This window comes from Erithacus rubecula (assembly GCF_903797595.1).
Source record: "Erithacus rubecula genome assembly, contig: SUPER_Z_unloc_2, whole genome shotgun sequence".
Classification (NCBI taxonomy): domain Eukaryota; kingdom Metazoa; phylum Chordata; class Aves; order Passeriformes; family Muscicapidae; genus Erithacus; species Erithacus rubecula.
Genome location: NW_027635860.1, coordinates 6,960,223 through 6,983,455, shown reverse-complemented (window position 1 = coordinate 6,983,455; position 23,233 = coordinate 6,960,223). Strand labels below are relative to the sequence as shown.

Below are 23,233 nucleotides of genomic sequence, written 5' to 3'. Positions count from 1 at the left end.
CCTTGCTCCCCAAGACATCACCTCACGTCACCCGGCTTCCTTCTTAACAATCAGCACATCTCCGCAGACCCTGTAGAGAACACAGAGTTACGTAACTTTTAGCACGTGACGTTCATTAAAACGAAGTGCAAAAGGTAAGGGGAGAAACATCTGATAGAGGGGGAAAATACCATTCTGTTTCGAGCCTGCTTTCGGTTCAGCCGCCGCCCGCTCAGCCCACGGCGCCAGCGCCGCACCGGCACCGCGGCCCGGGCGGGCAGCGGCGGCACCGGCCTGCGGGCCGGGCCGGGCTGCGACCCCGCTGGCAGCGGCTCAGAGTCACACAATGGGGCAGGCTAGAGAGGCACGAAGTCATTTGGTCAAACCTGTCTGATCAAGCAGAATCATCCGGGAGCGCGTGGCACAGGCTTGTCTCTAGACAACTCTGGAGTACCTCCCGTGAGGGAGACTCCACCTCTCTGGGCAATCTGTTCCAGTGCATGGTCACCTGCAGGGTAAAAAAGTTCTCCCTCGTGTTCAGGTGGAATTTCCTGTTCATCAGTTTGTGCCCATTGCCTTTTGTCCTACTACTCGGCACCACCGAGAAAAACCTGGCTCCATCCTGGCACACGCCGTTGAGATACGCATACAGCGTGCGCACAGAGCTGGGACACGCTGCGTTCCCGCTGCGCGGCAGCGCCCCGCGGCTCCGGCGCCGTCCCCCGGCCCCCCCCAGCCGTGCCCCCCGCGCACGGGCCCTGCCTCATGGCGCCCGACCCCGCACCGCGCTGGGCGGGGCCGCCGCAGCCCCGCCCCGCGCTCCTCGCGGGCGCAGCGGGTGCCGAGCGCTGCCGAGCGCTGCCGCCCCGGCCGCTCTCGCCCCGCCCCGCCTCGCCGTTCACAGTCAGCGGCGGCCGCGCAGGGCAGGCCGCGGGCGCGGTGCGGCGACGGGGCCTCCTGTGTGCGGCTACGCCGGGGCGCTGAGGCCGGGCCCGCGGGCTGGCGGCGGCGGCAGCGGCGGCAGCGGCAGAGCGTGTACGCGTGTGTGGCGGCCAAGCCAGGAGCGGCGGGCGGACCGCGGCGTGGGACGTGGCTGGTGAGGCCCTGAGAGAGTGCGAGGCGAGGGGCGCAGACAGAGCCCGCAGGGGCACCGGGTGAGGGACGGAGGAAGGGGGACCCCTTGGCGGCGGTAGCGCTGCCCCGCAGCGGGGCGGGGGCGCGCTGGCCCCTCCTCTGCGGCGGGGCGGCGGAGCCGTGCGGGGCCGGCGGCAGCGCCCGGCGGCCCCGACAGCGCTGCGCGGGGCCCGCTGAGCTGCGCCGCGGCCGCGGCTCTGGCGGCGCCGAAGTCGGGGTGGCCTGGGGGCGGGGGAGAGCCCGAGGGGCCTGATTGTCCTGGGATGAAAGGGAGAATTTTATTTATTTCAGTTAATTTCCTCATCCCAGCCGCTGAGCCTGACAGTGCTTGCGGTCGCATGAGACACCCTGACGGCCCCCGGCGGGAAGTGAGCCTGGCTGGAACGAGGGGACCCCCGGGCTGCTGTTCAAAAGTCTTTTGATCCTCCCCTTTTGCTTTTGGTAATTCCCGATGCCCGGGAGGTCTCCTGCCACTGGGGCCTTTGTTTGAAGCTTCCGTGGCGGCTGTGGTTAAGCAGCTTGCCGAGCTCGCAGCTGTCTCTTGCGAGAACTCCGTCGGCGTGAGGGGAGTCCAGCATTGCTGATGCCGCTCAGGCAGGCTGACCGGGAAAGCGGGCAAGTCCTCAGGGGTGCCGTGCCGGCAGGTTGCGAAACAACAAAACCAGTTCGAAATAACTGGTCGGTGGAGTTTAAAAGTTATATTCCAGTCTGAACTTGCTTAACTTCAATGCTGCAAACTGGATACTGCTTTCTCCTGAAGAAATCGGAGGAAATAAGCCTTTTTTTAGTTTTACAGTGCCCTCTTTTTAATTCGTGTTGCAGAGTAGTAAGAGGACGTATAGTCTAATAGTATAAAAGAAAAAAAAATTGATGTCTGCATCTGTTGTTATGCTTGTGAGTTTATTTCTAATTTGACAGTAAAAACTTTAGTATGGGTCTCTACAGCTGATGTTTTGGCGTCCTTAGTATTTGAGGTTTCATAGCTTACAAGCTACTTGTAAAGAAATAATGCATAAGAAAAGCTTTTTCTTAAGGAGTTTTTATTAATAATTCTATGTAATGATACTAATGATTCTATGTAATGATACTAATGATTCTGTGTAACAACAGATGTTTAAATAAAATGCAAGTTCATTTCCAGTTCTCACCTGATTCTTGAAAAGAGAAAAATGTTCCCATGAAGCACTTTCTCTTGTGCAACTATATTGTGTCTCTGACAGGAATTTAAAGGTGCAGCATCATGGTTATGAAAGCAACAGTAGAAGATGATGATTCAGGATGGGAGCTTGGTATGCCTGACAAGATGGAGAAGAGTAATACCAGCTGGATAGATATAACCCAGGATTTTGAAGAAGCTTGTAGAGGTGAGTTGTAGTCCTTTCATTCTCAGAAAACTTGGAATCCTTTGGAGGCCTATGCATAGTTCTTTAACATCTTTTGGGCAATAGTTTGACCCAGGTTCAAGCTTCAGATGAATGAGCAACATTGATTCTATGTTAACTCTGGGGTTGGAATTATCATGAACCACCTCGCTTTGCTTCCTCTTCCAGATTACATAAATACCTCTTTAATTAAAGTTTTTTCATTTTATGCTTTTTCACACCTGCTTTTTTTCCTTTGCAAGGATTTCTTCCTGTTTCTTCTGCCAAGTGAAAATGTCATTCCCACGTGCAGAGTCAACACTCTGTTTCTTGTATATTTTTGGATCTCCAGGGTCCAGTAATTAATTTAATTCATCAGTGCATAATTTTTAATTTTTGTAACAAGTCTGAGGTTTTGAGCTGATTCAATGCATCTCAGTAATGGGGAGGCAGTTGCTTCCATTCAAACAGTGCCTCTATTACTGTTAGGTGCTACTGCTATTTATAGTTTTTTCAGCTGATTTTCTGATGACATTAGGGAAAAATAAATACAAAAACTGCATCTTCCACATAGAATGTTGCATAATGATAAACATAATGTCTGTGTAGTATTTCTCTGTATTACTCTAAATTACTTATAAATAATTATTTCTGTACATTACGTGCGTGTGTACCCATCAAGTATATCTTAAGACTCCTTTAAAAGTTATGAGGAAGTAGTCTCAGTAGACTCCCCTGGAAAAGACTAAGGCACCTGAAGAAAGGAGAGAGGGAGCAGCTATATTCAGGCAATTCAGATGAAACAAGCTGTTCAGATGCTTCTGTTTCACAGAATGATTTGGACTGGAAGGGACCTTGAAGACCATCTCATTCCAAGTCCCCTGCCATGGACAGGGACACCTTTCACCCAAACTATGTTGCTCAAAGCCCCATCCAGCCTTGCCTTGAACAGTGCCAGGGATGGGGGATCCACAGGTTCTCTGGGCAGTCTGTTCCAGTAACTCACCACCCTCACAGTAAAGAATTTTTTCCCAGTATCTAATATAAAACTCTCTTTTAGTTTAAGAGCATTTTCCCTTGTCCTGTCAGTACATGTCCTTGTAAAAAGTCCCTCTCCAGCTCTATTCTAGCCTTCCTTTATGAACTGGAAGGATGCTACATGGTCTCCATAAACCCTTTTCTTCTCCAGGATGAACAGTCTCAACTCTTTCAGCCTGTCTTCATAGGAAAGGAGCTTTAGCCTTACATTCACTTCTGTTAGCCTCATCTGAACTTGCCCTAACAAACTGATGTCCTTCCTCTGCTAGGGACTGATGGATGCACAGTAGGGTCTCACCAGAGCAGAGAGGCAGAATCCTCTCACTTGACCTGCTGCCCATGCTGCTTCAGATACAGCCCAGGATATCAGTTATCAGAATATCAGCTGGGAGTGCACTGTTTACTTACTTCTTTCACTACTAGAATAACAGAGGGATGAGGGCACACTGTGAACCACTGGGTTTTTTTAGTCTTTCAGCCTTGAAAGTGCTTTGCAAGTAAAAGCAGTAGTATCATGGCTTGACCTGGGCCAGATGCCAGGCCCTCTCCAAAGCTGCTCGCTCCCCTCCCTCTGCAGCCAGACAGAGGAGAGAAAATTTAATGAAGGTTCATGGGTTGAGATAAGAGAAAAATCACTCACCAAACACTCATGGGTGAAACAGGCTCAACCTAGAGATATGAAGTGAATTCATTACTGACAAAATCAGAGCTGAATAGTGAGAAGTAAAATAACCCCTTAAAAACAGCTTCCTGCCACCCTTCCCTCCTTCCAGCTCTGCCTCCTACCCCAGCAGTGCAGGGAGACAGGGAATGGGGGTTATGGTCAGTTCATCACCTGAGGCTTCTCCTGCTGCTCAGGGAGAGGAGTCATTCCCCAGCTGCACCATGGGGTCCCTCCCACGGGAGACAGTTGTCCGTCAGTTTCTCCAATGTGAGTCCATCTCATGAGCAACAGCTCTCAGTGACTGCTGCAATGTGAGTCCATCCTACAGGCAGCAGTCCTCCCAAAACTTCTGTAGCCTGGGTCACTCTTCCAGGGGGTGCAGTCCTCCAAGGACAGGCTGCTCCAGCACAGGAGCAGAGTTCGTCTCTTCCCAGGTCTCCACAGCCCTTCCTCAGGCATCCACCTGCTCTGATGTGGGTCTCCTCCATGGGCTGCAGGTGGATCTCTGCATCCCCATGTACCTCCATGGGCCACAGGGACATGACTGCCTCACCATGGTCTGCACCACGGGCTGCAAAGGAATCTCAGCTCTGGCAGCTGCAGCATCTCCTTCCCGTAGGAGAACAGATTATTGGGACATAGGGAATGGGGATGTGGTGCAATTGTATAAGACAAATGAACAGCATTAAAGGAGAAGCACAGAATGCTGATGTGTATTGATGAACCACAAAAGAGTAAAAGGGCACACTGATGTTATGCATATGAGAGAAAAGGTATGAAGAGCTAAGAGCACAGAGGTGATGTTGTGGGAGTTAGGAGGTTGTGCTGTGAGAGGGAGGAGTCTGTAATTGAGTGGTACTGCTTGTGGAATTACAACAGAGAAAAGGCAGAAGGCTTTAATGAATGACTGATGTTCGCTACCATCTTGGTGTCAGCCTTTTGAGCCTACTGTCAATCGGGGAAGATTTTAGATAACAAGGGACTGACCTGTGTGACCAGTGTCGAGTTGGTGCCCCATTTTGAGGGCAAATGATGACAAATAATGCTCTCTGTGAGGAACGGGTCCTCCTTCTGCACTGACCTTGATGTCCACAGAGCTCTTCTCCCATGTTCTCACTCAGCTCTTCTCCATCTGCAATTAAAACTGCAATTGGTTTTGGTTGTTTTTCTTTCTTCTTAAATCTGTTACCACAGAGGTATTATTGTTTCTAATTGACCAAGCCGCACATTCATTTCTGGAGCCACCAGGAATTGGCTCTGCTGGACGTGGAAGAAGCTTCTGGCAGCTCCTCACAAAATCCGTCCCTGTAGCCATTCTTGCCCCACCCCCAGCTACAAAGCCCAGGCCATGCAAGCCCAATGCAGGTAGAAATGCCTGATCTGCTTCCCACAACTTGGTCTCTCTTGACATAAGGCTGTTTGGTGCATAACAAGACTACCCTGGAAAAGTTGTATTAGTAGGATGATTGTAATTGGTTGTTTTGTCCTGTTCCTTTGTAGAACTGAAGTTAGGAGAACTGCTTCATGACAAGCTGTAAGTATGTGTGTGGGCTTCTGGCATTTAGATAAGATTACTCTAAACATGTTAATTTTACTCAATAACTAAGCTTTTTCAGACTTTTACTTTAAATAAAAGTATTCGAAGTATATAGAATATCATACATTATTAGCAATGTGTATGTGCTGCACTTCTATGAATGCTGAACATACTACATTTTTCAATGTGATTGAAATTTTATATCAAAAGTTCATAGCACATACTATGATCTGTGGTGATTGCATTACTGCACTGTTTTATGGGACATTTTTTTATTAAAAAAGCCAGGAAGACGTTTAAACTTAGTTGCCTCAAATGTCATTATCAAATATTTGATAAACAATCCAATGCAACTTAATGCAACTTAAATAACATGCTAAAGCAGAAAGTAAAAACTCTACACATTGAAAGTATATTTCAAAGAGAAGCATGTGGTAAAGACTTGCTAAATTTATTAAAGAGTGACAAATTTAAATAATTCCAATATTTTGAAGATCCAATTCCTATTCTTAGTGAAGGGTTCACTTGAGTAAAGATAAAAGTTATGTTTGAAACTAATAGCACAGAAAACAGAAGCACACTATTAAATGAAAACCTGTTCAGAAGTGTGTGCAAGCATGTCACCAGCTAGTTACTTGGTAGAATCAAAGCATATTTTCTGGTGTAATTTTATACATAAGAGCATTTCAGAGCAAATACAGCAAATGCACTTTTCAGAATTTAAATGTGCCACATGCAATAAACTTTTTGTATTATAAAGACTGTTACAGGAGTTCTGATGAATGTCATGATAAAGTGAAGCACATATCTCTTCATATGTAGGCAAGTCTTCTTTTGGTGTGGCTCTTTTGCAAGCTTTTACTCTCTGATTGCAAGTGGCGTATTGTCACTTGCTGAGGGGTTTTTTGTATCAGTTTTCTTAACATGGCAATTTTAAACAAAGCTGGTAAATTCAGTATATATATTAGTCTATGTTGTGTATATTGTCATTAGTGTGTGGGGGGACATTTCTTTTGTGTGTGGTGTAATAAAGAACAGCTTGTTCAGTTAATATCAGTTCATGATGCTATATGATGTTCAAGAAGATGCTGTGAAGTTTATAGAAACAAGTGTGCAAAGGTATAGTAGTGGGATTTAACTCAGGAATGTTCTTCACCTTAGAGAAAGGCTAATAATTTTTTTTTTACCTTTAGCCATCTTTTTTCCTATAAACTTGTTGAGAGATCCTTAACTTCCTGAAGAGCATGATCTCTGAAGATCAGTACTAATGTTCACATGCCTTATTGTCTGTGGTCAGAATACAGTGTACTTGGTTTGTCATCCTATTTTTTTTTCGTTAGTTTATTTTGTATAAAATATTACATTCAGCAAAATTTTTCATTTGTGTTCTTAGTTTTGGTCTTTTTGAAGCCATGTCTGCCATTGAAATGATGGATCCCAAGATGGATGCTGGTATGATTGGAAACCAAGTTAACAGAAAGGTTCTTAACTTTGAGCAAGCTATTAAGGTTTGTGTGATTTTTGTGGGTTTGTCTACACTGTCTGTAGAAATACGCATTTTTGTCAAATTACAGTTAAGCACAGTACAGCATAATTAATGTTTTCAATCTTCTCTTGAGATTTGTTTTTCTTTTTTTCTTTTGGATAATTACAGAAAAAGTAGCTTGGATGTTTACCTTTCTTGTTACCTGCATTATCACAATGATAACTCTTCCAGTGAAAAGTACTGTGAAATTGTTGGGTGTTGATACCTCAAGTAAATGTATTTCCAGCATTGTTTTGCAAGTCACTCTGTGCTTCCCCAAAATGTGTTTTATATTAAGATGTATTGGTTAGCTTCTATTTAACCTGAATGGAAATCAGCTTCCTTCTGGAAATTAAAACTTCTATCATTCTTTGAGTTTATCAGCATTGAACAGAAGCCGGATAATTTACCCACATTGATAGTAATGATTAACTTCTGATTTATGATCAAGGTAAATTGGAGGACAGAGGTTAAAAGACTTGCTGTTATTTCATAAAAAGTAATGCACTCATAGGTAAGAAGTGTTTTTTTATGGTGAAAGTTTGGAATGGAGTCAGAGATCTCCGTAAAACACTGGCTAAGTCATGTAGAATGTATGGAGGGTTGCAAACATTGGGCAAATTAAATGATCAGAGTTTCAGCCTTTTTGATGTTACCATTCAGGCAGTTAAACACTGCAACTATTTCCAGTTTAAAAACCAATCTTCAAAGAATTGGTCCTGCATATTATTCCTTGTTCAATCTTTATTGTGATTATACTGTTTTGTGGTTTTAGTGTTAACTGGCTTTTAACTTTTCTTGACTAGTAATAAATAAAAATTGTTACTCTAGCTCTCTCTTTGAGTAGTTTTATGTTTGGTCAGTGTTAACTGATGGGAATGCAGTTTTTTTAAGAATTTGAAACATGTTGTGAAACTGGCCAGTAAAGCTAGTGGTATACAATTACTCTGAAGTCTTAAACAAATTTTAATTTCCTTTTTGGCTTTGGTACAAATAAGTTGTATTTTGCCGGTATGCTTCCATAGTATTTAAGTACATGAGTATATTAAGTATTTGAGTATTTCTATAGTATTTATTGGTTGGGTTTTTTTGTTCGTTTGTTTTCTAAGGATGGCACCATTAAAATAAAGGATCTCACTTCACCTGAGCTGGTAGGAATAATGGACACATGTTTTTGCTGTTTGGTAAGCATTTTTCTGTTCTTTAGGTTAGATGGTTTTGCTTTCAAAATCCTTTAATCTATCTTAAAAAAATAAAAGAGCCCAGGAGAACTCAAAAAAAGATTGACCAAGCAGAAAATACATACATGTATTTTAATTTTCCATTTTGTTATTTGCATTGTGTATTATGAAAGGCTTAGGTTTTTTATTTTTAATTTTTTTTACTGTAGGAAATATGGAAGATAGCTGGTAGCACCTTGAAACCTTTAAAAGGTTTTATACTTTCTGGTTTTAGAAATGTATGTTATCTGATTGCCTGCTGTGTATTGATGTTTGCTTGTGTTCGAAGCTGGGTGTGCAGTAACAGGTAGCACTCTGTTGCTCCTTTCTGTACAGCCAGAATTGACTAAGCTTACAGAAGCATTTTGAAGAAAATAAATCCATTAAAAAAAATAAGTTGAATATCAGTTACTTATTAATTACAATTGTTTCTGTGTATATGCTTTAATTTCATCAGTAAACGATACTCATTATTTTTAGTTACTCTTTAAAATTACATCAATAATATTATTTTTTAAACACTTCCAATCAGTTTAGTCAGAAAGACATGTAAAGATCCTAGTATATCTGATACAGTGTAACATAATGTTTTCTGCTCCTGGTCCCCCGAAAGGACATTGGTAATATTAAAAAACACAGTTCTACTTTTTTTTTTTTTGCTATTTCAAGATAGAAATTTAAGTTGCCGAATCTTTCCTGGTAGCTTAAAGAAAAATGAAACTGGTAGAGAGAGGGAAATTGTGACAAGAAGCTCTGTGTTGTAAAAGAGAGAGAACATGAAGAACATTAGTGACTTGTTGCATAGTTATTTGCATTTTCCATTCACTGTTTATGCAGAGAAATTTTATAAATGTGAAGGTCTCTTTAACATAATGTCATGTTTAAATGGCAAGGGTTAGACCTGAACTGTATAGAAGAGACTTCTAGGCTTGAAACACCTTCACTTGCCCTTTTCTGTATTTGGAAGGTTGCCTTGATAAGGAATCTTTGAAGCACAGTAAAATGGAGAAATAATGGATCTATAAACATGAGGACTTGGCTGTCATCAGTAAAATATTTAATTTCCTTTTCTCCAGATAACATGGTTAGAAGGACATTCCTTGGCACAGACAGTATTCACTTGCCTTTATATTCATAATCCGGACTTCATAGAAGATCCTGCTATGAAGGCTTTTGCTCTTGGAATCCTAAAAATCTGTGATATTGCCAGAGAAAAGGTTAACAAAGCTGCTGTTTTTGAGGAGGTATGTGTTTTCCATCTCCTGTGGGGTTAAATATGCCACATTATTTCATAATGCAAGTAGAACAATATATTAGTGACGTTTGTAAGTGTTTGATTCAAGGATATTGTAGGAATAGCAATCCTAAAAGTATTAATCTGTATACCTTGAAAATGCTGTTTTTCCCAGTGAAGGTACTTTCCTTAAATACTGGAGCCCCATAAGTGTTTTACTCAAGAAGCAGTGCAAGTCTCATAGTTAACCATTTGAAATCTCTTTCAGCTGGGATTTTCTTCCAGTTTAATTTTTTAAATTTTTCTATGTTAGATAGTCATGATTGTCTTTTGTCTAAAATGTCCATCTGGCAATGGGATCAGAGTCCTGTTTTCTGTTCTCAGAGCAATCTCTGTTTCCTCTGAACTTGGACAAGTCACTCTTGCTGACTATATCTAAAATGGATCAAATAAGACTTTGCATCTATAGTTCTTGTAACATTTGGTAGGGGGTCACTTGTTGAAAATATGAAGGACATATTGGTATTAAGGATTTATGCAGAAAATAATTACTTCAAAGTGGATTTGGGTGGGAAAGTCATTCAGTGTATTCATTCTGAATGTATTCAGCTGTGTAGAATAAATCTGGACTTTCATACTTGATGAAATTAAACAAAAGCTCTCCCCAACCACAGCCCCAACCACTCTTCCAAAAGAGAAAAACCAGCAAAAATGACCCAAAACATAATTAGAAAACAACTCCCAAAAACCTCAATCAAAAAGAAAACCTCAAACCCCAATTTGAAAATATAGCTGCAGTTTTTATATTTCACTACGTTATTACTTCCTTGATTTTTTTCTTTTTAGGAAGATTTTCAGTCAATGACTTACGGATTTAAAATGGCCAATAGTGTGACAGATCTTAGAGTTACAGGTACAGTTTGTGTATTCTTTGTATCTGTCCAGCAGCCTCTTTTTCTTTTGAGCATGTGATTACTTTCAGATACACCTGATTAATTGCTAGTTCTCAGCTGTTAAGTTTATTTGTCTTGTGGAAATTGCTGACTTGGTCAAAAGAAAGATCGCATTATCTTTGCTTGAAAAAAAGGTTCAGTTGTCTTGTTACGTGCCTGAGAAACAGAAGAAGTGCTTTTAGATATGCCAACAAAGGAGCTAGGCATAAGCTCATCATGGTACAGGTACAGACCACTGCAAAGTGCATTGCTTGAGTTATGCTTTTTTACCTCACAATTTGCTGTCCTTTAAACATGCTGCTTTAGAAACAAAAGCAATCTAGTAGTTCTACTACTATGAATACATATGTCGTTAGGTACATACATAAGTATATATGTTAGTCTTTTGATTCTTTTATATGTACTTGTATGATTATTTTATATGTATTTGAGCTTTCCATTTATTTACTATTGAAAAGTTTGGGCACACTTTAGCTTTGCATCAGTTGGTCTATATTCTGATTTTTGATTTTCCAAGCCATCCTCACCATTCCTCACAAGATTAGCTTTTGTCTAGTCTTTTGCTAATGAATATGTAAAGCACTTTTAAGTTTGATTTCCCTCTCAAAAGTTCTTTTCCTCTGAGTGGTGTAGGTGTACCTAGGAATGCTTCTCAGCTTTTAATTGTGCTGTGATTTTTTTCCAGGTATGCTGAAAGATGTAGAAGATGACCTGCAAAGACGAGTGAAGGTATTTTTCTAATGACCTTTGTCTTGTTAATTATATTTCTGTGTGCTTAACATAGGTTTGGGGAAGGGAGGTGGATTATGAGGAAGGAAGGAGATTCATTATGGTGTGGTTGTTGAAGAACTGCCATAATGGTTTCTGTAACATGCTTTTAGTTTGCCTTCTAGCTGAATCTTCAGATTTTATTTGTAAACTCTTTAGTAGTTGCCTCACTAGAGTAGTAGCTGGAATCATGATGTAGAAGATAGCCCTGGGCTGGGACACAGAACGTAGGTATTTAACTTTCAGGTTTATGCAGAGCTACTATGTAATGTTAAAGAAGTTACTTAATTTTCCTTCACCATAGCTTTTACATCTACACAATGTAAAGTGTTCATGCACTTTCCTTGCTTATTTGCAGAATTTATTGAGATAGATCGTATTACTATAGGACAGTAGTTCAAGTACCTAGTATATATATTAAGATTTTTCTAATTAGAAAGATGATTTTTGGGTTATTTAACAGGTGGATATTTTAGAAAATGCAAAGGGATTTTATTAGTATCTTCCTTTTGCAACTTTTAGTAAATTATTTGACATTTCTATACCTTGCAGAGCACTCGAAGTCGACAAGGAGAAGAGAGAGATCCGGAAGTTGAACTTGAAGTAATTGTTTGCTTTTTTTCCTGGATTTCACGGATGTAAATGGGACATTTAAATATGGTGTAACAACAACATGCATATAAGAAGCAGCCAGGAAATGTTACCTCCCCAGGAGCATGGGGGAAGAGCTGGCAAACAGCAGGACATGCCATCAGGGCAAACAAAGGCATTTTGTGCAGCAGTTTGTGCAGGGAGGGCAGGAAACCTCGGAAGTTCTGGGCACCACGATGCAAGAAAGCCATTAAGGTATTAGAGAGTGTCCAAAGATGGGCCTTGAAGATGATGGAGGGCCTTGAGGGGAAGATGTATGAGGAGCAGCTGAGGTCACTTGGTCTCTTCAGCCTGGAGGAAACTGAGGACAGACCTCTTTGCAGTTATAACTTCCTCATGAGGGGAAGAGGAGGGGAAGGCACTGATCTCTTCTTTGTGGTGACCAGTGACAGAACCTGGAGAGAATGGCCTGAAGTTGTGTGAGGAGAGATTTAAATTGGATATTAGAAAAAGAGTTTTTACCCAGAGAATGGTTGGGCACTGGAACTTGCTCCACAGGGTTGGTCATCATAGCGCCAAAACTCTGAGTCCAGGAAAATTTGGACAACACTCAAATACATGGTATGACCCTGCACCTGTGTGCAGGGCCAAAAGTTGGGCTGGATGATCCTTCTGGGTCCCTTCCAACACAGGATTTTCTGTGATTGTATGATCTAATACCTATTGCTTAGTAATTAGCAGTATACTTTTATTACAGCATCAACAATGTTTAGCTGTCTTCAGCAGAGTCAAGTTTACCCGTGTCTTACTGACTGTCCTAATAGCATTTACAAAAAAAGAGGTATGTTCGTTTGGCATTTCTGTATTTGCAATGGGACCCTGTGAAATACTTATTTTTCATTCTTTAAGATCAGGCAATTACTGTCTAGATTCAGAAGATTTGAATTAATGTGGATGGAGGTGAAGTGTTGAATAAAGCCTTACAGTGGCGAATACTCCGTTTTTGTTCAAAGTGGGAAACACAGGGAAGGCTAGTAGCTGACATTATTATGGCCTTGCAGAAAGACAGAATACTTATTACAAAACATTTAAAAACATTTATGCTCACACATGTGAGCAAAACTTACTGTATGAGTTCAGTCCACTCCTGCAGTTACCTCATACTGGGCAGTGTTTTGTCCATATCAGAAAAACTTCGCTTTTCCTTCCATGTGATACTGAATTTATACCTAGCATTTCATACAATTTGCCTGTTTTTTGAATGTAAGATTTCCTAATTGCTGAGAGGGGAAGGAATGTTTTAAGGCAAAGGGATAGAACTGCATGTTTCTCCAAGCAGACTGTCATGTATTGTGTACAAGACTTTCAGTTGTAGTTATTATAAAGTCTTATGCAGCAAATACACAGCATTGAATTTATGTACAGATACATAAAATACAAAGAATGCTACTGTACTACCATACTAAACTGTTGGGTTGTTTATTTCAGAACTAGTTGTGTAAGAATATCAGAATCTCAATGCCTCTCTGTTTTTTAAAAAACTAACATTAATTAAATAGTCAAAATGTATTGGTTTGTAATGTTAATAATTATTTCCTGTCTTTCAGACAAGTGCAGTTGCAGAAGCACAGAAACTTATGACTCAGGCAGCTGACTTGCTCTCTGCCATACACAATTCACTGCATCATGGTATGCAGGCACAAAATGATACCACTAAAGGAGGTATGTATCAAATTACACTGGTTGTAACTTTCCTGGGTGTGATTCCTTCAGAAATGTAAATACCTTTGAGTATTTTAAAAGAAGTTCTAATCACTATTAACTTTAAACTAAAATACCTGTTATGCAAGTCATTACAGATTTGCATTGTTTGATTTTGATTTTAATTTTATTTTGCCAGGTGGTAGTTTTCTTGAAAGCAATAATGTCATTTCAGAGTCAGAGATAATGTGAACTTTTGATTAGGTACATTTCACCTAGAGTCAGTGTATATGCCATTTTAAAATAGGAAACAGTACTTCACTGTTTGTACCAGTATGCATTGAGGTTTCTTAATAACTCATAATTGTCTTAATTGGGTTGTTGGAGTCTCAGGAAGTTGACTGTCACTTAAAGAATTCATTTTGGCTAACAGAATGATTTGTATGTTGAAGGGTGTTCTGAACACACAACTTATATGCAGCTTTTCGCTGTCTCTCTTGCCTCCTCCATCTTTAGATCATCCTATTATGATGGGGTTTGAGCCACTCGTTAATCAGAGATTGCTGCCACCAACTTTCCCCCGATATGCAAAAATTATTAAAAGGGAAGAAATGGTCAATTATTTTTCCAAACTAATAGACCGAATAAAAACTGTATGTGAAGTAGTCAACTTAACTAACTTGCACTGTATACTGGTAAGCACAAATATTTCTTATTTATTGCCAAAAATAAGATCTGAAAATGTGATGAAAATTCTATTGTGTGCATGCTCTTGCTCATTGGAAAGAAAACTGAGCACTATGTGTGTATTTGATGGTTTTGACTGTTAGTTACGATTTCAAAGTTTATTATATCCTTCCTAGTAGTTACTATTTTTCTTCTTTTGACAAAGACCTTTTCTCCTCTAAAACCTCTCACTTTTCCTATAATTCATTAAATAATTATGCATCTTAGTGGCAAAGCCAAGCAAATTTCTGTGGTTGAAGAGCTGTGTCTACCAGAACATAATTCTTTGCTATATGCCTGATTTTTTTCAAATTAATTAAGCAGTATTCTGCACATGTGCCTATAACAACAAGGGAACAATAAATAGGTGTTTAAGCATGCAGTTAGGCATGAAGTTAAGCACCTGCTTATATTCTTTCCTGAATAACAGATGTTACTAGTAGTTACTGCCTGCATTTATTAGAAAACACTTAAATGCTTGAAATATTTTTTGGTATCCATGCATTCACTGACTAATAAAAGAGATACAGTTACATTAAACCTTTTGTCTTTCTATTCCCTGTTAATTAATGTAAGGAATGTTTACATAAAGCATTTGGTACCAGTTAAACTTTACCTGGGTTTGTGTCATTTTTTAAAAAATCAATTCTCAGTTTTGTTCAATACCTGGTGCAGTTGCATCATGATCTTAGCAATCTCATAGTATGCTTTTTCTCTTCTATCATCTTTCTAGTTGCTGCATTTGAAAATTCATAAGCCTTTTTGTTAATTAATGAGTAATTGCAGAAAATCTTCATAATGTATTCTGTTCAGTTCAAGCTATTCATGGTCTGTTTTGTACAAGTTATTTAAGCTGTGCTGTTTGTGTATGCTTTTAAACAAAACACAGGTGCATTTACAGAGTTGTATATATTTGTTTAGGAAAGATGAACGTGTGTGTATATAAAAATCATTGAGTGTATATTTATAAATATATAAATTAGCATATTAACCTGGTGTCTTTTGTTCCTTTCCTTCATATACATTAGGACTTCTTCTGTGAGTTTAGTGAGCAATCACCCTGTGTTCTTTCAAGATCCCTGTTACAGGCAAGTTTCAATTATTTCTATTAATAAAATACTTCTGTATTCATTATAAATTCCTGTTATTGTTTTACGTATTTCAGTTATTTGCATATAAGTTAATAATTTTAAGTGGTAAAAAATATTCTCATGATATTTAAGTATTATGGAAGAAATGCTTTGCTGTAAGAATGATGAGCATTGAAACAGGTTGCCCGGAGAAGTTGTGGATGCTCCCCCAAGTATTCAAGGCCAGGAAGGTGTCCCTGCCCATAGCAGGGGGTTTGGAACTAGATGATCTTTAAGGTCTGTTCTATTGCAAACCGTTCTGTGATTCTATGTTTGAAGGCTTATGTTCTGATCTAATTTTTAGAATAATTTAAAAAATAATTTTAGTACATGCTAATTAAAACAGAAGGAATTTAATTTTTTTTTTTCTCCACCATAAAGCTGTGCCTGTACACACATTTTTATACTGTTCTTCATGTGCTGTGCCATTTTTGGGCTGGTATTTGTATTCATCTCCCTGTTTGGACAGAACTTCATGTATAGACTGCTTCTATTGCTACAACAGTGAAACTGATGGTTGATGCAGAACACGCTATTTCTTCTCACTGCTTCTCTTACTTTGAAAGTGCGTCATACGTTGCCTAATTTTGAAAGAATAATTCCTTCTAGGAGTTTTTGATTTTATTAGAGTGCCCCTAGATGCCAGAACTTCTTTACATTAGATCCCTATTAAAACACATGTAGAGCCAATGGGCTGTAACTATGAGCAAGTAAAATGTGTTCTCACCTTCCACTACATCTGTTTGTAATCCCAGTGGTTACCTGACAGCAGAGTTTTTTCTTCAGCTTCTGAAGAACCATGTAACAAAGAGACACAGCACTCATGGAGGGAAGTTAAATGAGCACTAGATGTGACTGATGTAAGCAGCAGCATCCAGAGGGATTGAAAAATGTCAGCAGAAGTCTAGAGTTATACCCTTATCTGCCTCCAGAGAAGGCACATAGTTTACACTAATCTTCAGAAATGTCTCATTTATCATCTTCAAAGTCCAAGAAATTAAACTATTTTGCATATACTCTATTATACAAGTAATAGAGCTGTATTTGGTGTCCTGGGAATACCACAGAAGTGTCAGATCTCAATATTTCTGAGTCTTTAACCTTGGACATAGTTGAACCATTTTAATTCTTAAAGTAATCTTACAAGTTTCTTGTATATAAAAGGTATTGCCAGAGCTTTCTATTATTTCTAATGCTATCTACAGCAGTACTTTTAACTTAAAATGTGTTTCTAAAAATACATCTTTACTTCTAGACAACTTTCCTGGTAGATAACAAGAAGGTGTTTGGCACTCACCTCATGCAAGACATGGTAAAAGATGCCTTAAGGTCTTTCGTCAGTCCTCCAGTACTTTCTCCAAAGTAAGTAGATCTTGAGTGTACTTGTATGTGTTCATATGTGTGATGAAAAAATCTTACAAGAGCAGTGACAAATGTACAAAAAACATACATTTTGTACTTAGTGCTTATGTATGAAGTTGCTGTTGCTGCACTCATGTTTCTTGTTTTATGCTACATGGATGGGTGCCATTTATAAAAAATATGTATTTACATGGATATTTCCTTTTTAGGTGTTGTCTTTATAACAACCACCAGGCAAAAGACTACATTGATTCCTTTGTGACACATTGTGTTCGGGTAAGGGTTCATTCCAATTACAGTATGTATGTGTGTGAGAGAACTTGGCAGATTTGCTTACACTTGAAAATGAGACCAGTTATTTAGCACACCTGACCTACCTGAAGGTAAAATAGAAGAAGTTGGCCATCTTAAATTGGTAATGCCTTTTAAAAAGCCAGTGTAATTATTGCTGGTTTTCTCCTGTTTCCAGATTTTTATTTAGCATTTCACTTTATAAGAATTCTGCATCTACTACCTCTTTACAGAGTAGTTTCATGTCACAAATGCATAGCACTAATAAAAATAAAATTATTTTTACATTCTATCCAGTTTCAGTTTTTAAAAAATGGTTTTAAAAGATTCTGTTGTTGAATGTGGCACAATGAAAATCTTAAGAAAATCAGAATTACTTAGGTTGGAAAACACCTCCAAGCTCATTGAATCCAAACCAACACTGCCAAGTCCATCACTAAACCACACCCTTAAGTACCATGACTACACATCTTTTAAATATTTCCAGAGATGGCAATTCAAACCTTGTTCCTGAGAAGCTGGTTCCAATGCTTGACAAACTTCTTTGTGAAGAAATTCTTCTTAATATTCAGTATAAACCTCCCCTGGCACAACTTGAGGCCATTCCTCTTGTCCTGTCACTTGACAGAAGAGATGAGCCCCACCTGGCTGAATCCTCCTTTCAGGTAGCTGTAGAGAGTGATAGGGTCTCCCCCAAGCGTCCTTTTTGTCCAGGCTAAATCACCCCAGCTCCCTCAGCAGCTTCTCACAGAGCTTGTGCTCCAGACCCTTCTCCAACTCCATTGTCCTTCTCTAGACAAGCTCCAGCCCCTCAATGTCTGTCTGTTGTGAGAGGTCCAGAAATGAACATGAGATTTGAGGCAAGGCCTCACCAGTGCTGGATACAGAGGGACAATCACTGCTCTGGTCCTGCTGTTTCTGATACAGGCCAGGATGCCATTGGCCACCTTAACCACCTGGGCACATGGATTTGGGCATAAGAAATACCTCTTCACCCAATACCCAAGCATTTTGCTCTAGTGACCTTCCTAAAGGAGGCTGATTCAATCTCACATCAACATGTGTACAGAGAAATTGGCTCCTACATCACTCCAGTTTGCTTTCCTGCTAGCTTGCATTTTGTAGGGAGTATTAAAGAACCTACCTCCTAATATAGATGCATAAAGCAGGTGCCTAAATAGACATCATAGTAATTCTGTAGTTTCAAAGTTGCATTGATAATTTAAAATTGCACTTTGCTTCTTTCAGCCATTCTGTAGTCTGATTCAAATCCATGGACACAACAGAGCTCGGCAGAGAGATAAACTGGGTCACATCCTTGAGGAATTTGCCACACTACAGGATGAGGTAATGTCCTAGGCAGCAGGCCAGCAAAGTTTCTTTCCAGGTATATTACTGCCAGAGTGAAGCATGGTACTAAATTCTAAATGAATGATACAAAATCCTTAAGGTAAGAGTCCTAAAATTTAGCACAAGAAATTGTTAGGATGCATCCAGAAACTTCATGATAGATGTTGAACAAAAACATACTATATTTTTTAAGATTAACTTTGTCCAGTAAGTAGGCTTTAGGAAAACCTGTTGTGATGAAATTTAATGGTAACTGCACAGCTTTTAGTCTCTATCCTGCTTGTGATTATCAAGAGGTAACCAGGGCAGATAAACAAAGCATGCTTACAAGTCGCCTTTGAAAATTCAGCCTTACACCTACATAAGATGTAAATGCAAAATTAAATAGTGATTAAAAAGAAAGTAAAAAAATAACTTTAAAATATGTGCTCCAACTGATTTTGGACATCTCTCAAGAAGGGCGAGAGATGAGAAGAAAAAACAGATTTTTTTCTTGCTAGAAATATGACTATTCACCAGTGAGAGCCATATAATAATAAAATATTTCCTGAGCCATATAATAATAAAATACTTCCCAAGATGTATGTGGCAAGGAGAACAGTTGAGGAACTTGGAGTTGGAAAGAGATTTTGTGTTCTCCAGCTTTTTTTCACGATGGTTTGTTGCAGTATTCTAGCCAAGGCACTGTTCTTTTCCTTTTGTAGCAGGTTATATGGATTGTTCTGTTTAGGATTACTGGTGATGGTCCAACCGTGAACTGTCTTCCATACAGCTTGCTTCTTAAGACAGAATTTGTCTTAGCAATATTTTAGATACCTCTGATTGAACACAGTGTGTTTCTTGCATATAAAGCTTATAATTTTTTTTTTTCAATGCAGCTAGGTTTTTTAAAAAAAAGTAAGTACTTACAACAATATAGAGCAATGATCAGCAGCATGCAATGGGTTCTGAGTTTATGCTCATGTAACTGCTAATGATCTATATACAAATACATTTAAAAATTACAAATTTTACCTAATGTTCTTGCTATATTGCTATAAAGAATATTTTTGTTCTGTGCAGCAGAATTTACTTAGGTATCTTTCCAGTTTTTGGACAGTTTTAGACCTATTTCCATCTTGTAATCTGGAGCATAAATTTACTGACCAAATTTGTTAAGATCTGGTTGATTTTATTTCTTGCTTAGGATGCTGTTTCAGTCAAATATTTTTCTTTCTCTTGTTTTTGTTTTCTTTTTTTTGTTGTTGTTTTTTTGTTTTTTCTGACAGGCAGAGAAAGTAGATGCGGCACTTCATAGCATGTTACTGAAGCAGGAACCACAAAGGCAACATTTGGCTTGCTTGGGCACCTGGGTCCTATATCATAACCTTCGTATTATGATACAGTATCTTCTCAGTGGCTTCGAGTTAGAACTTTACAGTATGCATGAGTATTACTACATCTATTGGTAAGAAGATACTTTATTGGCAGCTCTTTGAGGAAGGGTGCTCCCAGAGAGCTGTAATTACACATATTTGAAGAAGGTACTTCAAATATGATTTATGATCTCAAGCTTGATCAACACTGTGTTTGGTTTACCTATTTATAATATTACAAGTGGAGAAAAAAATCTGTTGGTGTCTAGTTTTTCAGACTTACTAAATCGTGTACTTTCTTTCCCTGTAATTCCCCCTCTGTTTAGCTTTTTGGCACATGGTCTTCTATTGACAATGAATGAAAAGTGTGCTGATTTTGGTGAACAAGAGCATGCAGGAGAAAAGCAATTTCCTGTATTCTTTTCTGCCTTCGTAGTATCAGGATCAATAGTCTTATTGATCTCGGGTACTCTGGAAAAGTTCTGCAAATTTTTAAGTCATGACTATTATCGGAAAGTTTGACTAGCTAAAATTAACTTATCTGGGGTATATTTGAAGAGACATCTTTCTCCTGTAGTGAAAATGATCACATTATTTAGAGACAGAATACTTTTATTTTTCTACTTCCATTCACATTATTTTTTGTAGTTAATTCTTTTGCCAAAAGATTTTTAAAATTTTTTTTTAAACTACCAAGACATTCCTATGTAAGCCATAAGCCTTCTTACTGAAAGACTAAAACAGTTCAAGTGACATAAAATTCAATGCCTTGCTTTTCTATGTTGTTTCAATAGCGGATTAAGTGAGAAAATTAATATTCCAGAAATTACCAGAAGATGGCAATATTCTTCAAGTAGTAACTTAATACCAACTTTTTGTATGAGACAGTATTTTTTTACCTGCCTATATTTCCCTCTACCATTTTAATAAAGCCACTCTCAGTTGGAATTGTCACGTCAACTGCTTTCTTCCTTAAATGAAGAAAAAAAAGAAGCAGTTTCTGAGAGGTAATGTGCAAATGAAACTCAAATTTCTCAGTAATTTTTTTTTCTGATTACAAATTCTTATAGCTATTACTACATTTTTATTATGCTCCGAATCTGTAAGTTTTTTTCTATTCTCTCTGTCCCCTATTCTTAATGATTTGATGTCAAGTAAGATATTTATTGGACTTACGTCCGCTTTCTAAAAAATGTTCTTAAAGTTCTCTTTAACTCTGAAAGAACTGCTTATGGATGTTGTGTCTCTGTGGGTTTCGCCGCTTTATGTAAAAATTCACAGCTTTTTAATGCTTAAAAAAGCCAGTAGTTACCTTGTTTCTCAGAATATCAAGTCATAACAAAAGTAGAAAAGGTATTAACGTAGTATCTCTAAAAAAACCCATTTAATTTGGTGGGGGAAGAGTTCTAGAAAAATTTGATCTTACAGGAGTTTTGAAATAAAAAGCTTTGACTCCACTCAGTAAATGTGTAAGAAGCTTGCATACCTTGAGGTGTTTGTATTTGAATGTGAACCAGAACACAAACTGATGTGTTGATTCCAGCCATGCGAAACAAGGAGTTTCCATGCCCATCCCATTGTCCTTGGCTAGGACACGTCCTTCAGCTGTTGGAGCACGTGTCCTGGCGCTGGCGCAGCACCAGCGCGCTGCGTGCAGCCGGTGACGCTCCGCCGTGTGCGCAGGTATCTCTCCGAGTTCCTCTACGCCTGGCTGATGTCAACGCTGAGCCGCGCCGACAGCTCCCAGATGGCAGAGGAGAGGATCATGGAGGAGCAACAGAAAGGCCGCAGTAGTAAGAAAACAAAGAAAAAGAAGAAAGGTACCTAGGTGTAGAGTGCTAACTCAAGACGTATTTTTTTCCCTTTTGTGCAGCCATCTAGAATTAAGATTCAAAATTTAAATCAGCTAACACTGATATGGGTAGGAAAAATATCCTAATGTTTATGAAGGCTGAATGTAAAACTTACTAAGAATTTCCTACTTATTTAGTTTGTTTTGTACTTTCAAATAGATCTTCCAGAAAAACACAAACTCATATATATTCACACTTTCATCAGTTGCGTTATGGGCTTTCTCAAAATTATGCTTTTAGTGACTAGATTCAAACACTAGACTTTCAGCATATTTATGTAATTCCAGTTTGGCTTCAGAAGTTCTTAAAGCATGTTTCCTAATTTTCCAGTGGTGAGTTTACCTTTCTTTTCCTTGCCACCAGTTTCAAGGGGAACAAATAATTTTATATGAACAGCTCAGGATCATATCAAGTAAATTCCCTTGTCTAGAAGTTCAGAAAATTGCTTATGTACTTGAGGTGCCAGCTGCTGAACAGCTTGGCACTAATTCAACACTGGAAACTGAAGGGAAACTTAAAAGAATGCTGTCAGGATTATTAGGATAAAATGTCAAAAAGATGCCTGAACTAGACAAGGCCTCTTGTGCACAGACTATAAGTTTGAGGCTGTTGTTAACTGTTTTATAGTGTCATGGAAATACCATGGACCAATTTATTCCATGAGAGTATTTGAGAGCAGAATCATATTATGAGAGCAGAATTATGTTAATGTGATTGTTAAGTGTATCTTGAGGTATTTTATGTAACCAGGAGCCAGGTGAGCAGAAATGCATGTCTAGGCTTTATGTATACTTCAGTTATTTTAAAATATAATCGAGAATTATGTGACTTAATAGAAATTTGGGAGAACTCCTTTGATCTGAAATGAATACATGTGCTTACCTTGAATTAAAACAATGGTTTTTTATGTACAATTTGCAGTTCGTCCTCTCAGCAGAGAGATCACCATGAGTCAAGCATACCAAAATATGTGCGCTGGGATGTACAAGGTAACTCATTTGTGTTCTATTTGTTTCAGGGTTTTTTTGTAATAGGGATTCTGCATACATTGCATGCCTTCTTTCCTTGTAGTGGCACTGAAAATTAGGTTCAAGTTTATAATTTTCTGTAGTAAATTCTCTACAGTTTTTTCTGTCCTTCCAGTTATAGCTAAATCCTATTTTTTATCTTCCTTACAGCCAAATATTACACAAAACTAATGCTTTTTACTATATTTATCATTTTCTTTTAGACAATGATTGCCTTTGATATGGATGGCAAAGTAAGAAAACCTAAATTTGAACTGGATAGTGAACAAGTTCGATATGAGCACAGATTTGCTCCATTCAACAGTGTTATAACACCACCTCCAGTGCACTACCTGCAATTCAAAGTGAGTAATCTTCAATCATGGTGCTGCCCATGCTTTTATAGAAGTCATTTACTCACCTGTTTTAAATATCATTGTCATAGTAAAAAGTT

At 39.0% G+C, this 23,233-nt stretch overlaps 1 protein-coding gene across 3 annotated transcripts in view; it reads left to right on the top strand.

Annotated features, from left to right (window-relative positions):
* The first annotated feature begins 953 nt into the window (after positions 1 to 953).
* NAA35 (N-alpha-acetyltransferase 35, NatC auxiliary subunit) overlaps positions 954 to 23,233 on the top strand; it is a 28,754-nt gene continuing 6,474 nt past the window's right edge. Inside the window, exons 1-20 of one of the 3 annotated variants that reach the window (XM_079331092.1) lie at positions 954 to 1,075; positions 2,334 to 2,477; positions 5,677 to 5,710; positions 7,107 to 7,221; positions 8,348 to 8,422; positions 9,535 to 9,702; positions 10,539 to 10,605; positions 11,331 to 11,374; positions 11,966 to 12,016; positions 12,762 to 12,845; positions 13,612 to 13,726; positions 14,222 to 14,400; positions 15,460 to 15,519; positions 16,817 to 16,923; positions 17,133 to 17,199; positions 18,463 to 18,561; positions 19,833 to 20,011; positions 21,603 to 21,739; positions 22,694 to 22,761; positions 23,004 to 23,144. In XM_079331092.1, the coding sequence (XP_079187218.1) occupies positions 2,354 to 2,477; positions 5,677 to 5,710; positions 7,107 to 7,221; positions 8,348 to 8,422; positions 9,535 to 9,702; positions 10,539 to 10,605; positions 11,331 to 11,374; positions 11,966 to 12,016; positions 12,762 to 12,845; positions 13,612 to 13,726; positions 14,222 to 14,400; positions 15,460 to 15,519; positions 16,817 to 16,923; positions 17,133 to 17,199; positions 18,463 to 18,561; positions 19,833 to 20,011; positions 21,603 to 21,739; positions 22,694 to 22,761; positions 23,004 to 23,144 (1,914 nt within the window). In that variant the 5' untranslated portion in view covers positions 954 to 1,075; positions 2,334 to 2,353. Of the gene's footprint in view, positions 1,076 to 1,216; positions 1,778 to 2,333; positions 2,478 to 5,676; positions 5,711 to 7,106; positions 7,222 to 8,347; positions 8,423 to 9,534; positions 9,703 to 10,538; positions 10,606 to 11,330; positions 11,375 to 11,965; positions 12,017 to 12,761; positions 12,846 to 13,611; positions 13,727 to 14,221; positions 14,401 to 15,459; positions 15,520 to 16,816; positions 16,924 to 17,132; positions 17,200 to 18,462; positions 18,562 to 19,832; positions 20,012 to 21,602; positions 21,740 to 22,693; positions 22,762 to 23,003; positions 23,145 to 23,233 lie in introns of those variants that run through there. The other 2 variants (XM_079331094.1, XM_079331093.1) reach the window with 2 other exon arrangements.